The sequence below is a fragment of the Leptonychotes weddellii genome, chromosome 9 (genome assembly GCF_054177405.1).
Source record: "Leptonychotes weddellii isolate Sample4059 chromosome 9, ASM5417740v2, whole genome shotgun sequence".
In the NCBI taxonomy this organism is placed as follows: domain Eukaryota; kingdom Metazoa; phylum Chordata; class Mammalia; order Carnivora; family Phocidae; genus Leptonychotes; species Leptonychotes weddellii.
Window position 1 is genome coordinate 2,183,536 of NC_138377.1, and position 16,513 is coordinate 2,200,048.

At 61.9% G+C, this 16,513-nt stretch overlaps 2 protein-coding genes across 6 annotated transcripts in view; one reads left to right on the forward strand and one right to left on the reverse strand.

Annotated features, from left to right (window-relative positions):
* The first annotated feature begins 394 nt into the window (after window positions 1–394).
* On the forward strand, window positions 395–3,222 carry ANKRD9 (ankyrin repeat domain 9). The gene is made up of 3 exons (XM_081829881.1): window positions 395–592; window positions 1,543–1,632; window positions 2,116–3,222. Exon 3 carries the CDS (start codon window positions 2,172–2,174, stop codon window positions 3,120–3,122), a length of 951 nt encoding a protein of 316 aa, XP_081686007.1. The 5' UTR covers window positions 395–592; window positions 1,543–1,632; window positions 2,116–2,171; the 3' UTR covers window positions 3,123–3,222.
* Window positions 3,223–9,152: 5,930 nt separating this feature from the next.
* TECPR2 (tectonin beta-propeller repeat containing 2) overlaps window positions 9,153–16,513 on the reverse strand; it is a 102,882-nt gene continuing 95,521 nt past the window's right edge. For all 5 annotated transcript variants that reach the window (XM_081829874.1, XM_081829875.1, XM_081829876.1 and 2 more), the window contains 3 exons: window positions 11,837–11,978; window positions 11,256–11,405; window positions 9,153–10,944 (listed from right to left, as the gene is read on the reverse strand). In XM_081829874.1, coding sequence (XP_081686000.1) covers window positions 10,793–10,944; window positions 11,256–11,405; window positions 11,837–11,978 — 444 coding nt within the window. In that variant the 3' untranslated portion in view covers window positions 9,153–10,792. The remainder of the gene's footprint in view (window positions 10,945–11,255; window positions 11,406–11,836; window positions 11,979–16,513) is intronic.

Sequence of the window (16,513 nt, forward strand, 5' to 3'; positions counted from 1 at the left end):
GCCGGGGCGCCTACGCGCGCGCCCAGACTCGCACTGAGAGCGGGTCCCAGTCGTCCTCCCGGGCCCCGGCCGCCGGGAGCGTTTCCTCGCTAGAGGCTCGGGTTTCCAGGAGCCCCGCCCCGTGTCCGCCCCGAGTCCGCCCGAGTCCGCCCGCCCCCCGCGCGCCCTCAAGTTTCTCCCAACTTTTCCGCGGGTCCTGCCGGGCGCCCCGCCCACCGGCTGGTGACGCAACAATGGTGCAGCGTAGCGACCAATGAGCGGCGACGGGGTCCGGCAGTGCGGGCCAATGGCGGCGGCGGACGGTCCCGCGGTCCTGCCGGGCCGGGGCCGCACTGCGCCGCCCGCCGCCCGCCGCCCGCCCGCCGCCCGCCCGCCAGCCCGCCCGCCAGCCCGCCCGTCGCCGGCGCCGCCGCCCAGCTATCGGGCCGCGGCGGCTCAGACCGCGGCTGCGGCGGGCGCGGGCGGCGGCGGCTCCCTTCCTCCCGCCCGTCTTGGGACCTTCGCCTGCGCGCCTACCCGCGGGTGAACAGTGCGCGCTCCGGCCCTCAGCGGGGACTGGGACGTCAGGTCCCCGGCCCCGCCGCTCCCCACGGTGAGTCCCCCCTTCCCCCGGCCCGCTCGGCGCGCAGCCCCCGCCCCGGGCGGTCTCCCCTGGCCACCGCCCCCTCGTGTCCCCTGGACACGTGCACACGCAGGTGCAGCCCTCACTGCACTGGCCACCGGTCGGCAAACACCCTGGCCTAGCCCCCCGCGACCCGCGGCCGCCGGGAGGGGACGGGGAGGAGCTGGCCCCCGGGCACACAACCCAGCCCTCGGTGGCCCAACCCCCCATTCACGGAGCCGCGGCCGTGACTCGCTGCCCAGTGACGTGGGGCGGCCCAACTTTACGTAACCCGCCTGGCGCCCCACGGGTATCGACACGGGGTACATACACCTGGGGCGCAGAGTCCCAGGCTTGGGGGGTTTTTCCGGTCATGGTGCCCCCCGGAAGAGCGCTGTGGCTGCAGCCCACCCCCACCGTGCCCGTCTCTGTAACTTAGTTACCCAGTGTGTGTGGACGCGGCCTGTCCGCTGACCCAGCCCCCTTGTGACCAAGGGCTTACCCTTGAGGGAAAGCACTGGGGAGCTTGGCAGGGTCAGGGGTCAGAGGCCAGGGCTCAGGTTGGGGCTGGGGGCTCAGAGGGCAAGGTCAGGTAGGGATCAAGCTGGGCTCCCGGTGGGTTGGGGATCCCCCCACTTCTGGAATGAGCCCAAAATGGGAGGGACGAAATCTGGGTTGTAGGCCTGGCTGTACCATGACCTGCTGACTGACCTTGGGCAAGCTTGCCCCTTGCTGGAAAATGGGATGACAGGACCTGCTTCATCTAGTAGTTGGGAAGATCAAGAGAAGTAGCAGGCCTGGAGGGGATTTGCTGTGAAGAGTTGTGCTCACGTTTCTGGGTTGCTGGAAGCTAGGGTTGCTGATATCCAGCAAACATCATCCACCCCATCTCACCCTGCTGGGCCTCACAGCGTGCATTCCTCCCATCCCCTTTCTTACAGATGAGGAAGTTGAGGCTCAGAGAAGGAAAGTGGTAACACTCACGTCCTGTGATCGCCTGTGATCTCCTGTGATCGCAGTCCAGGAACCAGGTAGGTCTGGAACTCTGACCCTGCCTGGCATGGATGGGGCGGGAGGAGGCTCTAGGGGCCCCTATCTGTGGTCAGGGGTCAGAGGGATAGGGTCATGGTTAGGAGGGGCTTGGCCCTGCTGAAGATGTGGATTACAATATTTTACCACTACTCCCCGCCCCCCCCCCCCCCCCGGTCTTTTCTGTTTGGGGTTGGAAGTACCTAGTCGGCCAGGTCACCGGGTCCCTGGGCTGGAGGAAGGGGGGAGGTCGGTTTTCAGGGTGGCCTTGAGTGTGGGTGGGGCTGTGGAGGTAGGGGGCAGGGAAGGGCACCTCTAGCAGAGGTGCCAGAGAACAAGACACAAAAAGGTTGGGAGATCAGGTGCAGCTCGATCAAGGATGTGGGAGGTGGTTCAGGGCCTAGGAGAGAAGGGAGCTGTGGAGAGCAGCTGGAGCTCCCTGGCGGGTGGGCTGTGGGAGCCTCACCGCGATCTCCTCCCCGCAGGTGGCCAGCCGCCAGGCCCATGCCGTGAGGCCCGGAGGTGCCCCGCCGCCACCAGCATGCCTTGGGATGCAAGGCGGCCCGGGGGCGGCGCGGACGGCGGGCCCGAGGGCGCGGGCGCGGCGCGCTCCCAGGCGCAGAAGCAGTGTCGCAAGTCGTCGTTCGCCTTCTACCAGGCCGTTCGCGACCTGCTGCCCGTGTGGCTGCTCGAGGACATGCGCGCCAGCGAGGCCTTCCACTGGGACGAGCGCGGCCGCGCCGCCGCCTACTCGCCCTCCGAGGCGCTGCTCTACGCGCTCGTGCACGACCACCAGGCGTACGCGCACTACCTGCTGGCCACGTTCCCGCGCCGCGCGCTCGCGCCGCCCAGCGCCGGCTTCCGCTGCTGCGCCGCGCCCGGGCCGCACGTGGCGCTGGCCGTGCGCTACAACCGCGTGGGCATCCTGCGCCGCATCCTGCGCACCGTGCGCGACTTCCCGCCCGAGGAGCGCGCGCGCGTGCTCGACCGGCGCGGCTGCAGCCGCGTGGAGGGCGGCGGCACGGCGCTGCACGTGGCCTGCGAGCTGGCGCGCCCCGAGTGCCTCTTCCTGCTGCTCGGCCACGGCGCGTCGCCCGGCCTGCGCGACGGCGGCGGCCTGACGCCGCTCGAGCTGCTGCTGCGCCAGCTGGGCCGCGACGCCGGGGCCGCCAGCGCCGCCGCCGGGGCGCCCGCCGCGCCCGGGGAGCCACGCCAGCGCCGCCTGCTGCTGCTCGACGTGCTGGCGCTGTACGCGCCCGCCGGCGCCGCCGCTCCCGCCCGCCGAGAGCTGCTGGGCGACCGGCCGCGCTGGCAGCGGCTGCTGGGCGAGGACAAGTTCCAGTGGCTGGCGGGCCTGGCGCCGCCCTCGCTCTTCGTGCGCGCTATGCAGGTGCTGGTCACCGCCATCTCGCCCGGACGCTTCCCCGAGGCCCTGGACGAGCTGCCGCTGCCGCCCTTCCTGCAGCCGCTGGACCTCACGGGCAAGGGCTAGACCCTGGGGGGGGTGGGGGGCGTCCCCCTGGGCGCTGGATTTTTGGAAAATCTATTTTTCAGAGGTTGTACCCAGCACTTTACATATATTGATCTCTGTACAGGAGAGTCTGCTTCGTATGTTGCGCGCGTTGCGGGCTGGGCCAGGCTGGGGAGGTGGGCCCCCAGCTGCAGGTTTCCTGGGTCTGGCTGAGCTCCGCTCCCCACTTCCCTCCCCTTTTTGCAAGGTTTAGGGGTCATGCGACCCTCTAGAGTCAGGCCCTACGCTCCACTAGCTTCCCAGCCACCGAGGTCGGTGAGGGCCAGCCTCCCATCTTGATCTAGAGCCTCCAGGACTAAGTGTCCCAGAGGGAGTGACGACTGAGCTGAGCACAGGAATTGGGCAGGGGCAGGGGGTGTGGGCTGACGGGCCTAAGCGCGGGCACAGCGTGTGCAGAGGCCGAGAGAGCAGGTCCTGTGAAACGCTAGGAGGAGGTCCACTGTGCGGTAGGCACGTGGGGCCCTTGCAGACTGCCGTGTGGGGCAGAGGAGGGCAGGAAGGCTTGATGTGCTGGTGCCCCCTGCCCCTCGGCGGGTATCCTTGTGACAGCCCCGCCAATCCCGGTGTAGCCCAGCTTGGGCTTGGCTTGTCCCTGTCCCTCCTTTTGTTCTTTCCTGACGAGTAGCAGGCACCTAGTCCTGGGGCTCCTGCTTCTCATCTCTGCTGTGAAACCCCTGGCCCCTTGCTCCACCCTGTCAGGTGGGATTAGGTGTCCCGACCACCGTCCAGCCCCGGTGTGGGCTCCCGTGTACCCCCCGGCCCAGCCCCCAGTGGTTGTCAGGTGGAGCCTGTGGGTACGACGGGGAGGCTGGAGCACCTGGTGGGCACGGGCCCCTGGCCCAGCCCGTGGAGCTGGCTTCTGCTGGAAGGTTCTGAAGATGACCTGTTAACAGATGTACCAGTGCCCTTCAGGACGAAGGGACTGGCTGAAGAGCTGGGTCCGTGCCCTGAGGAGCCTTGAGGCCAGGGAGGATGGCCAGGCGGCCCTGCCCAGGGAATTCCACTGGGCTATGAAATTCAACCTGCGCCGGCCTGGGCTGGAGGGCCACGATGTGCTGCCAGAAGCAGAAGGCTAAAGGTCTGCCCGATGGTGGGAGGAGGGGAGAATGGAGGGGTGCACGGCCAGGGGCTGATCCTAGATTGCGGGTGGGAGTGAGGGCTCCTCCCTTCTGCTATGTGTCCTGTGGGCCAGTTAAGTAGCTTCTCTGAACGTGGACACTTGGGGGCAATGGATGCTAACCTCTCTCCCAGCTCAAAACTTGGGGATCAGGAGCGTCTGGTTCCTTTAGGCAGTCCCAGGTCTTCATGTCAGTGATGCCATTGTCGGGGGGAGGGCTGGTTGCCTTTGGGGGTGGATGAAGGTGGAGACAGAGTGGCTCGGAGTAGCAGGTGGCTTGGTCGTGGGCCTGTGGAGGCGTTGGGGAACCCTTGGTGCCTGGAGCCACCAGCAGCCTCTGCCTAGAAAGCCCAACAGGGAGCCTGGGCCTACAGACTTCCCGTCATGTCTCCCCAGGCCCAGCTCTGTCCTCGGTGGATCAACCCCCCTGGGCCCCTCTTCCCTTCCACTGTACACCTACAGCTAACCCCTTTGAGGCCCCTGGGCTGGGACTGGGGTGATGCAGAGGTGCAGCTGCCCTGCCTTGGGGCTCCCTGGGAGGCCATGGAAGGGGCACCCCACAGAACCCATTGTCAGGCAAGCAGGAGGCAGGACCTGAGCTGGATCATTCTGAGCACCGCAGCCTGGGGGCCCAGCCTGAGCACGTTCAGGGAAGTTCTGGGGCCCAAGCGGGGTGGTTTGGTGGGAGGGTGACTAGGAAGCAGAAGCTGCGGGGACTGCTCCATCATTTGCTGGCTGACTTTGGGGCCCCTAGGCCTTGGAGGGCTGAGAGTGCAGGAGGAGGGTATCCCGGGGCACTGGCCCCTGATGTCCTCCTTGCTGTGGGGGGGTGGGCCGGGGGCCGGGAGGGTAATGGAGTTCACACTGCTTGGAGCTGCTCCGAGGGCTGAGGAAAGCAAGGTCAGGCCGGCCTCTCTGCCCGATGGCAGCGGAGTGGGGCCCGATTCCTGGCACAGCTGCCACTGAGACTCACGGGGGACGCCTGGCTCAGGGCACTGCAGGCCTCTGAGTGCAGAGGACCTAGGGAAATGGTGCAGGGTGATAAGTGGAGCCTCGGGGTTATCTGGTGGCCACTGCTGGCCAGAGGAAGGGCAGGAGGCTGGGCAGGAAGCACCTAGCGTTTGGGTTATCAGGCCCTGGGGCCCTCCAGCCCCAGAAAGGGCAGCCAGCGACTCAGCTCTTGGTCGTTGGCAGGTGGCCTCGCTGGCTTCTCAGAGGCAACTGCTCTCTGCCCGGAACGAGGCCCCCTTTTCTCTGGAGTGAAGCACGTTGGTTCGGGTGTTCGGTTCACTCATTCCAGTCTTTCTAAGGAAAACCTGACTGCAGCCCACCCAGCAGCCTGGTGAATCCCAGCCTGTTAGAGCTCAGGGGCCAGAATCTCATCACCCCACATGCCTGCTGGGGAGGACAGGGGAGGCTGGGCCGCTCCTCCGCAGAGGGGGTCGTGATCTCGGGCCGGGAACCCAGAAGGGACACCACGAGACTGTCCGTGCTGTCGGGACGGCCTGGGGGAGGTGGCCGTGAGGGCAGGGGCTAAGGGCCCTGCACGGACTTCAGCCGGATGCCACCTCGATGCACATTACTCTGATTTCCCTTCCTCCCGATTGCTTCACCAGCCTCAAGCTCCTGGACTGAGAGCAGTTTCCCCAATTACCGCCAGTCCTGTTCAGAACAAGGATGCTTCCTGGGAGCCGGCAAGGAGGGCGGCCGGGGCGGTCGGGGGAAGGCCGTGCAGTGTTCATGCCTGTTCCAGGGGGCGGGCTCCCCTGTGGTTCAGTCCGGCTGCATTTAAAACGGAGGCATGACTGACCTATGATAGATGCACAGACTTTATATATTTTTAAAGATGGAAAGAGGCCTTTTTAAAAATTTTTTAAAAATAGGCTTTACACCCAGTGTGGGGCTTGAACTCCTGACCCCAAGATCAAGAATCACACGCTTCCCCCACTGAGCCAGCCAGGCGCCCTGAGATGCACAGACCTTACATGTGTCGTCTGAGGAGTTCTGACAAATGTCTACACACGTAACCACCACCCCAGTCGAGATAGAGATTTCAGTCTTCAGTGATTTGTAAAAAGAATTTCTGCTTCTAGAATTCACGCTCCAGGTGGAACACTGGAACCGCAGGGAAAACCAGGGCAGGGCGTAGCTGGGCTTCCGCGTGGAAACGTCATCCTGTCCCCCCCACCCCTCCCCCTGTGGCTGCCAAATAAAGGGGCCAACTACCTGCCGCCACCCCACCAACCAGACAACCACAGCTAGCATCTGGGTGTGTTTTCTTGCAGTTTTTTCCATGCACATCTATAAATGTAACATTCTTCTATGCATATTCTTTACATACGTGACATCAGATCACTTTTGAGTATTTTTAAACTTACTATAAGCATTTTCCTATACTGTAAAATGCTTTGTAAATAGGTTTCTCAGAAGTCTTTGGTGTTTACTTTGTGATATTTGACTCACCGCTGTTGATGGCATAAGGAGTCGTTAGCACTGTGTTTAAAATGTGAATTTTATTTATTTTGAAATAAATAATACATTTACATGGCTCGAAATTCAAAAGGTACAAAAAGGTCTAGACCACAGGCAACCACCGTGACCAGCTGTGTAGGGAACTCGTTCCTTCGGCCCCCCCGGTGCCCTCATGCAAACCCACCGGAAGTTAGACGGGTACGAGCGCATGTGCCTTAGATGGTTCCCATCCCTTCTCTCTCCGTCCCACCCTGTCTCCCTCTCTCTCGCCCTCTGTACGGTCTTCCGCCAAACCACATCCTTACGCACAGCGGACGGCGCGTGTGGATGCAGTCAGGTCGTGGCCCGTTTCCCCCAGGCCCCCGCTCTGTGACACTGGTGCCCGACCCCGTCAGGCGGCTCCTAGAGGCTGAGGTCACAAACAGGCCTGCGCCATACGTCTCCCCGCAACTTAGGATTTGTTCTTGGGGACAGGTCCCAGAGTGGACTTGGTGGGTCTGCAGGTTTTAAGGCCGCTCTCCTTGCTCTGTCCACGCCCCACCTGGGTGCCAGGCGTTTGCCGAGCGACACCCTTTCATCGGTGTCCGTACGAGGGCCTTGGGTGTTCCTCCGACTGGTGTGTACATGTTTTTAAGGTATATATTCACCATCCGTGATGCCGCAATTCCCCCCTTTAAGTGGGGTTTTAAATTTATAGCATTTTAATATTTTGAGGAAATCAAATCTATATACTTAATTTCCTCTGTGGCTTTTCCCATCATTTTTGAGTCTAGAAAGCCCTTGCCATCCAGAAATCAGATACTATTCCCCCTAGTTTTAAGATTTTTTTTTTAAGATTTTTATTTATTTATTTGAGAGAGAGAATGAGAGAGAGAGAGCATGAGAGGGGGGAGGGTCAGAGGGAGAAGCAGACTCCCCGCTGAGCAGGGAGCCCGATGTGGGACTCGATCCCGGGACTCCAGGATCATGACCTGAGCCGAAGGCAGTCGCTTAACCAACTGAGCCACCCAGGCGCCCCAAGATTTTTTTAAGTAGGCTCCACGCCCAGCATGGAGCCCAACGTGGGGCTTGAACTCATGACCCTGAGATCAAGATCTGAGCTGAGATCAAGAGTCAGACGCTTAGCTGACTGAGCCACCCAGGCGCCCCTGGTTTAAAGATTTTAACCCATTTGATATTTGGTCCACATAATGAGGGGGTGGGGCACATCAGTCGGGACCTCAGCCGCCTGTCCCCTCCCCTACAATGTGCCATCGTGCCAGCTCCCTGCGGGTCCGGTCGGGCCGCCTGCCATCCCTGGCCCTCCCTCCCACGCCATATTTAACTCGCCCGCTGCTGTCAGCACTCTTGGTAATTCCCACCTGTTTCTTCCCTGGACAGTGAGGTGGCATCACACAGCGCTGGTCTGGAGTTCCCCAGAGCTGGGCTCCAATCCCAGTGGCCCCTGTGTGACCTCCAGCAAGTTACTGAACCTCTCTGAGTGTCACTGAGCCCCCGCAGGAGCCCTACGGGTACACGGAGTTGTGCAGGAGGAGCCTCAGGCACACGTCTGGCAGTCGGGGGCACAAACGTCATTCTGGGACTTCTTCCCTGCCTCCCCTGACAAACCATCCCAGTGAGGGTTCTTTTCTAAGATTTATTTGAGAGGGAGGGAGGTAAAGAGAGAGAGAGAGAATGAGCAAGCGAAAGTACAAGAGTAGGGGGAGGGAGAGACTCCCCGCCGAGCAGGGAGCCCAATGTGGGACTCGATCCCAGGACCCCGGGACCATGACCCGAGCCGAAGGCAGACGCTTCACTGACTGAGCCACCCAGGCGCCCCCCCAGTGAGGGTTCTGACAAACTGAGTTAAACCCTTTGGAAAGGATGGATGTCTACACAGTGTCCATCTTTCATCAGGGACATCGGACATGTCTTCTTGATTCAAGCTTTCTTCAATGTCTTCTACGGAGTGTGACGTTCCCTGACAGGAGTCGGAGATTCCTCGTTCAGGTCTCCCGTGGCACATGATGTGTCCTGCGGCTATGAATGGGATCCTTTCCCGCATGTTGGCTTCCAGTAGGGCGCTGCTCACCTTCAGTTCTGTTTCTTGGATGGAGCCTTCGACCCAGGAGCTTGAACCCGTCCGAAGCCTGCCCACAGCAGCCCTGCGCTCTGCCTCACCTGACAGTGTCCTTCCCAGCGGCTACTGGGGGCACGTCCACCTCTGGAGGGACCGTTCCCTCGGGACAGCCGCCCTGGGGACGCTGGTGCACATTTAAACATCACGTCCACCACACTGTCCTGTCAATGGGGCTGGGTTGGCCAACGCCAGCGGCAGATTCTTCCAGCACAGGTGGGCACGCCACCCTCGTGAGTGCCCGCCGGGGCCCCTTCTCACAGCCCAAACACCAGACTCGACCAGGTTTGGAAAAAGTCTAGTTTATTGCACTGTCTCAAAGCACAACTAAAAATTAAAACCAGAAAGAAAAACCGTACAAAGCACTGAAGCTAAAAGTAGTTTAAAAGTATCAAACTAGACTTGGGTTTAATTGCACTAAAGTCCCGAGGGTTGAGGAGAGCTGTGCCGTGTGAGGGGGGCCGGGCAAGGCACGACATACAGAGGAGGGGCCGCAGTCTTGGCTGGCCTCTGCCGTCACCAAACTTGTAAAACAAGGATTCTACACAAGTGGAGTGTGAAGCAGGATCTAGGATTTCATCTTCTTGTCCTCATTTAGACCTGGAACGCCTCCATCTTCGCGGCTGGCTGGGTCCCATCAGAGAACACATTTTATCGCTCTTCACCTGTGGCCTGGGGGCTCCCGGACACATTTACTTAGTGGAAAACAGCGAGTAATGGGGCCCTGGGCCAAAGGCAGCCTAACGAAAGCAGCGAGGCTAGGGTCCCGCTTGGGAGCTGCCTCCGGAACGGAGGGGCGCTGGGCTCGGGGCTGCCGAGCCTACGGCCCAGAGGCCCAGCAAGGACCCCCAGGACTGACGTCTGGCGTGGCCACAGCGGGCACAGGTCGAACCTCGCGGGGGTGCCCACCCCAGGCCCGCCCACGGGGCCGGCGGCCGCTCGGAGCCAGCCGGCAGGTCCCACGACGGCCCCGCGGGGGGAGCCCACGCACAGCAAGGCTGCAGCTGAGGACAGTGCAGGCTCAGGGCAAACCACGCGAAGGAACCAAAGGCCTTCCACTGGTTTCAGAAAATACATTTCTCCTCTAAATTTATAAGAGTTGATTTCAAATGAGGTATCTTATGCAGGTTTGTAATACAACAAACAAAAAAGGCAATAATTAGTAGACTCATCCTGCGAGGACGCTTCTGGCCGTTATGAGGTCCACCAGCAGCACTAGACATCACCCCAAAGACCGTGCTCAGTGAGCTCCCGTGGCTGAGCTCCCCCACGTCCGGCCACACCTCCCGGGGCCACAGCTGCCTTGGAAACACGTGCACCTTTTCTATGCCTTTATTGTTTTGGGTAACGTGTGGCCTCCAGGAGGCGAGCGTGCCGTGCCCTCAGTGGGCCCGGAGGGCGTGGGTGGTGTGTGCGCGCCCGGGTGTGTGTGTGTGTGTGTGTGTGTGTGTGCGCGCTGCATCCTGGCAGAGACCAGCACCCCACCTCGCAGATGCAGCCTTGGTTTCCCCGCCGGGGTGGCCAGCATGGAATGTGCTAGAACTTGGGTCCCTGTGGTGACCGCGAAGCCGGCGCGGACCCCCTCATGGGTGGGAGCGCGCTGACCTCCGGCTCCCCGGCTCGTCCCCTCTGCGGGCCTGGAGAGGCCGGGGTGGAGGCCGGCGCTGCCGCACTCAGAGGCGGCCCTGGCAAGAGCTCAGAGGCACTGCCGCTCCGGCCACAGCTCCAGGTCGCTCGGCCGAGGCTGTGGGTTCTGGAACAAGACGGAAACAAACATGGATGAAAGCAAGTGTGGGCTGTCCAAGCCGGCCCGACATGTCTGGGCAAGAGCTGATGAGGCGTGGCCGGGAGCGAGCGACTCCGAGACCACCGTGTCCGCCACCCGTCTCGGCCTCCTCCCTCCTGAGCGGCCTGCCCGAGGCTCCTTCAGATGACCTCCCACTCGTCCTCCAGGTCCTCGGGGTGGGGGGGGGTGGCGTGGCTGCTCGGGGCACCGTGCGAGTGGCTGAACGTCCTCGTCAGCCGCTGGAGGAGGTAGCCGGGGGGGCCCACTGCCCACAGCTCATCTGACGAGGTCACTGCAGGGACGAGAGGCAGCCGCACACTCGTGAGTCACCCAGCCTGGGCGGCAGGCGCAGGGGGAGTCGGGCCGGCTCCACATCCCAACGTGACACTTTCTAGCTGTGGGCCCTGGACATGCCACCCCCAACCTGGGCCTCAATCTCCTCAGCTCTAAAGTGGGTGGCCCCGCGCCCTGTCCTCCCGGGCCACTCTGGCCAGCAGGGTGCTGGGTGCCCTCCCTCAGGTGTGACCCTCGGCTCTCGGGAGAGCGAGCCCCGAACCCGAGGAGAGCCGCGCAGCCCCGAGCCCTGCGGAGCCCAGCACTTGCCTGTGAAACATGTCACATTGCCGGGAATTTTCTTCCAGTAGTCTCCCGCGGGGTTCTTGTCGGTGACGCCGTACCGTCGGGCAAGATCACCATTGGGGCAGCGGGCCCACACGGTCCTGGTGCTCAGTGCGAGCTGGCAGGCCTGCAAGCCTGCACGCCAACACGGTGTCCGTCTGTCCTGAGCCCCCGGCTGGGATGGGACAGACCACCCTCCCCGAGTCTGCTCCCTCCCGTCACTGGGTCTTGTCGACCAAGGGTGGCCCCGTGGTGGCCCAGGGAAAGGGTGCCCCCTGGCCGAGCCAGCAAAGCCGCGAGAGCCCAAGGCCACGGGACCCCACGGTCCAGGCAGTCTGGAAGCAATCCTCCCACAGGCACTCTGAGGGAATGGGGCTGGCAGCAGTTGGGCAAAGCGGTCCCTCAGACAGGGTATTCAGTTAGCCCCTTGCTCTTGCCTGCCTCAGCAGGATAGCAGAAAGGAAACAAAGCCCCGAGGGCAAAGCCGGGCCTGCCGTGTGCACACAGGCCGCTGGACAGAGTGGGTGCCTGTGTCCGGGGGCAGCCACGATGCGCTGGCATCCTACCTGGCACGTGCTCCCAGGCGATCCCCACCGGCATCTCTTCGGTGATGCCAGCCCGGACGTGCACGTTCCACCTGCTGTCGAGTGCCCACAGCATCTGGTCGTTGGGACTGGAGTGGACGCTGACCAACGTGACCCCCGCGGGCTGCAAGCCGGAAGAGACTTTCCTCAGGGAAGGAGGTGGTGGGGCACGTTATTTTTGGAGAGAGCAAGGACAGAAGGCCTGGAGCCTGACACAGGACAGGAGGCGCACGGGGAGGCAGAGTGGACCTCACAGGGTGGGACGCCATCCCTGCCATAGCAGGCAGACCCAGACGGGGGGGCTGCCCACCACACAAGCACACCCAGCTGGTCTGCAGCAGCATGTCCTGAGGGCCAGAGGGCAGGAGGATGCAGGAGGTGCACACAGGGTCCCGGACTGGGACAGGCAGGTAGCAGCAAAGGGCAGCAACAAAAGAGCATGGTGTGTCCACGTCTCTGTCCACGTCTCTGCCTGACGACAGGTGAGGCCGGGAAAGGGAAGGCCGGCTCTGGGGAAACACGTGCTGCAGGACCCGGGCCTCTGAGGTCCCCACGGGAGCAAGCACACAGCCACATGCTCACGGCTCCACGCTCAGAGAGAGCAAACATGGCACAGTGTTACCAGTGGTGAGTGTGGGCGAACCGTCTATGGGACTTTACTGAAATACACCTGCAGGGTTTCTGTTGGCCTGAAGTTTTTTCGAGATAAAAAGTTTAATTTAAAAAATCATAGAGGGCGCCTGGGCGGCTCAGTCGGTTAAGCGTCTGCTTTCGGCTCAGGTCATGATCCCAGGGTCCTGGGATCGAGCCCTGCATCAGGCTCCCTGCTCAGCGGGGAGCCTGCTTCTCCCTCCGATCCTCCCCCGTGTCATCTGCTCTCTCAGTGTCTCTCTCAAATAGATAAATAAAATCTTTAATCTTTTTTTTTTTTTAAAGATTTTATTTATCTATTTGACAGAGATAGCGAGAGTAGGAACACACGCAGGGGGAGTGGGAGAGGGAGAAGCAGGCTTCCCGCGGAGCAGGGAGCCTGATGTTCCACATCTCCTGGTCCCTTCAGTGTCCTGGGATCAGGACCTGAGCCGAACGCAGACGCTTAACGACCGAGCCACCCAGGCGCCCCGATAAATAAAATCTTTAAAAAAATTAAAAATCACAGAAATGGGACGCCTGGGTGGTGCAGTTACTTAAGCATCTGACTCGTGATTCCGGCTCAGGTCGTGATCTCGGTGTCGTGAGATCGAGCCCCGCGTTGAGCTCCGTGCTCAGCGCAGAGTCTGCTTAGGACTCTCTCTCCCTCTCCCTCTGCTCCCCCCACCCCCTGCGTGCTCCCTTTCTCTCTCTCTAAAATAAGTTAATGTTTTAAAAAGCTATAGAAATAAAATCCACTGACATACACTATTGCTGTCGGGGGACTGTGACAGAGGTGCAGGGGGAGGAGGCCTGTGACGGCCCCCAGGAGCTCCATCAAGGGGGCGGGTGGCCTGGGGAGGGACAAGGTGGTGTTGGGGCAGTGGGCCTCCCCACGCACTTGAGCCCTCGCTTCTGCTCTGCTTTTCATTCAGACAGGACAGGACAAGGGCAAGGCTGACCATGACAAAGCCTCTGTGTGCGCAGCAGGAAGTAGGGACTGGCGGGCCAGAAGGCCAGTGACCCTGCCCACCAGGCACAGGCCTGGCCCTCAGTGACCTCATGACCAATGTCAGCTGAGAACAAGGGCATCATTTAACTCCTGCTGTCTCTTCTGTAAGCCCCTGTGTGCTTGTGAACGGCCCATCTGGAGCCACCCACCTGGCCTGGCCCCAGCCAACCCCCCGGGTCCTGACACCCAACAGGAGGACGCCTCTTGGCTCAAGCTGCCCTCCAGTATGTTCCCTTGGGCAGTGACGTCCCCTGCTGGGTTGGCTTCCCTTCCCCGAGTGGGCACAATGCCGGCTGCCCTGCCCTCCTCCCTGGTCAGCCTGCGTCCATGTTCCACACCTCCTGGTCCCTCGTCCCCTTTTCATAGGACAAGAGTAAGCCCCTTCAGTGTCCTGTTTGCCACCCACTGGCCTGCTCTGGTTCGTCCAGGGCTGCCCACCCCTTAGCCGGACGCTTCTCTGCCCGTGAGTACAGAGCCATCTGTTTGGTCCCAGCCTCTGCTCACCGGCGGTGCTGGTGAGCACCAAGCCTGGGGTCTGGCTGTCCTCCCCCTACCGACCGACGCTGCCCGTTTTCCCCAGGCCTCTTGGTGGTCCCTGTTACAGCCCCGGTCTTAGGCCCTGCCTTCCTGGGCTGCCTCAACGGGACCCAAAGCAGTCGCCCAGTGGACGCTCGGCGCTGACACGCAGCTCTGTGCTCCTGGCTGTGGTGAGCGCGGTCACTCTACATGCCTCGTGCCCAAGACGCATCTGCCCGGGGGCTCCCTGCTGTCATGCAGCCATCACACACCTGCCAGCCAGCCACCAGACCCTCTCAGGGCATGTGGGCAGAGGGGCTCACCTTGCTCCCTCCGCCCCGTGAAGGGATTGGGGGCTCAGCCTCCACCCCTCTCACCGCCCTGCCGTCCTCCTCGTCACTAGCAGCTTTGGGCAGGGGCTTCCCACCTGCTTGATTCACGAAGGGATGAGCCAGCCTCAGGCGGGGGGCACTGGGTGCCCAGCGGCTCAGCTCCTGAGTCAAATAGTGGTTCTCAGCTGCCGCGAGGCCAGGGGACACAGAGGACGGCGAAGAGGGAGGAGGGCAGCCACCGTCTCGAGTGTGGTTACTAGCGCTGCGTCCTCACCCACCACTGGGAGCCCTGCCCTCAAAATAACGTCCAGTGCTTTTGGAGTTGGGGAGACCTGAAGCTGCTGCTGGCTTGCTTCCAGAGACCTGGAGCTTCCTGTCTCCCCTCCCGCCCTGGGCCCGACTCTGGCCGCTCCAAATTTCTCCCTTACATGGAGCTCACATGCACATGAGCAGCCACACGCTCCCAGCCTTGCAGCAGGGGCCACCTGTCCGTCCGCAGCGTTTCAAGAGAAAACAGGCGTCCGTCCTAAGAGTCCTACCAGCAAACGACTCCCTCCTCGGCCGCACATGAGGGAACCCTGGCTCAGCTCATCAGGCCTGCAGACACCGGGCCTGGGGAGTCTCGGGGAGCAGGGCAGACTAGGCTGACTGTGCAGGGGACGGGATTGGCCAGGCAAGAATCATAAGGTTTTTGAAGGCTACTTTCAGATGAGGACAGGTGCTGTCAAGAAATAAAAGGAGCACTGTGACGGGGGAGGCAGCCCTGGGACAGTGGATGGCCAGAGAGGAGGCGGTCTGAGGGACGCATGGCAGCTGTGGGACTAGGCTCAGTGGGGAGCCAGTGCGTGGGGGGAGGGGCTGTGCAATTTATTCTGCAAGCTTTAGTGACCATGCCACCAAACCAGTCCCTGCGGAAGACCAGGCTGCTAAGATGTCGCTGAGGCTTGGCACACCCCCAGACAACAGCCACCAACATAAAATCAGAGTAGCGTATAAAACCCCGAGTCACTTCCCAGCACCAAGCCGCAGATCCCCAGCTGAGTTTCCCCTGTCCGCTCGGCAGCCAGGTGGGGGCCCGCAGGGCTGTGAGCAGAGGGGGCTGGATCCCCAGGGACCACACACAAAGCCACAGAGCGCCTGCCCTGCTCCGAGGGGTGCGAGATGTACCAGAATCCAGTGCATCTGGGCATTTCTGCTTACCCCCTCCCCTCTGGGCAGTACGGACACCTGTTCAGTCAGCTTTGTTTAATCCACCCGTTTGGCCACGGAACATACTTTCTTACATTTTACACCTATTCCATCCCACGACCTGGGGTTCCCTTTGGGATGTATTGCTCTAGGGCCCCCCCCCGCCCCCGCGCCCCTTCCGTGGAGGATGAAGGGGCTCCAGGGCGGGGAGGGAGAGGTAGGGGCCAAGCAGAGGGAACAGGACTGTGTCCTTGTGGCATCTGGAGAGGCAGCCCCACCAACATCCCCATTGTGGCCCCACTGAAACACGAGTCTGTCCCCTCCCCTGGAATCTGGTCTGTGACTTTTTTGACCAACAAAACATGGCAGAAGCAACTCGATGGTAGGGCCGAACCTGGTCTCCGGGTTCCCATCAGAGCCCAGCAGCGAGAGATGTCGGCCATGCAGAGGCCACGTGGAGGTGGAGGGAGGCACGCGTGGGCCCGCTTGGACCCATGCCCCAGGCGCACAGAGGGGCTGTCCATGCACACGCTGCCTGCATCCGAGGGGCATCCGAGGGGTAACGATAATAAACTACTGTTTGAAGCCATTAGCTTTTGGGGCAGTGTGCTGTGGACAAGCAGAACAGTGGGAAGACACAGAAAGTGGTGACGGGCCAGGGACAGGGAAGAAAGAAGGGGGGTGACATGACGGGGAGACAGCAAGAGAGGGCGGGTGGAGAAACCCCCGAGAAAGAGGCAGGCAGAGGGAGGGTGAGGATGAAGACAGGCTGCCCGAAGGCCAGGCTAGGCAACTTCTCTCCCCCCGTCCTCAGGCTCCCCCTACTCCACTCCCCCTACGCCCCATCCTGGCTGCCAACAGCTCTTCGTCCTGCAGCCACCTTGTCGCAGCCTTCCCAGGGCCCCGGGCCCACAGGACGCAGTGGGACTTCCTCTCGTGGCCCAGGCTCGGCCGAGTCCGTACCTCACCTCCTCTGTGTCT

Excerpts from the sequence above, each read along its gene's own strand:
- ANKRD9 (XM_081829881.1), top strand. The coding sequence starts at position 2,172 with ATGCCTTGGGATGCAAGGCGGCCCGGGGGCGGCGCGGACGGCGGGCCC.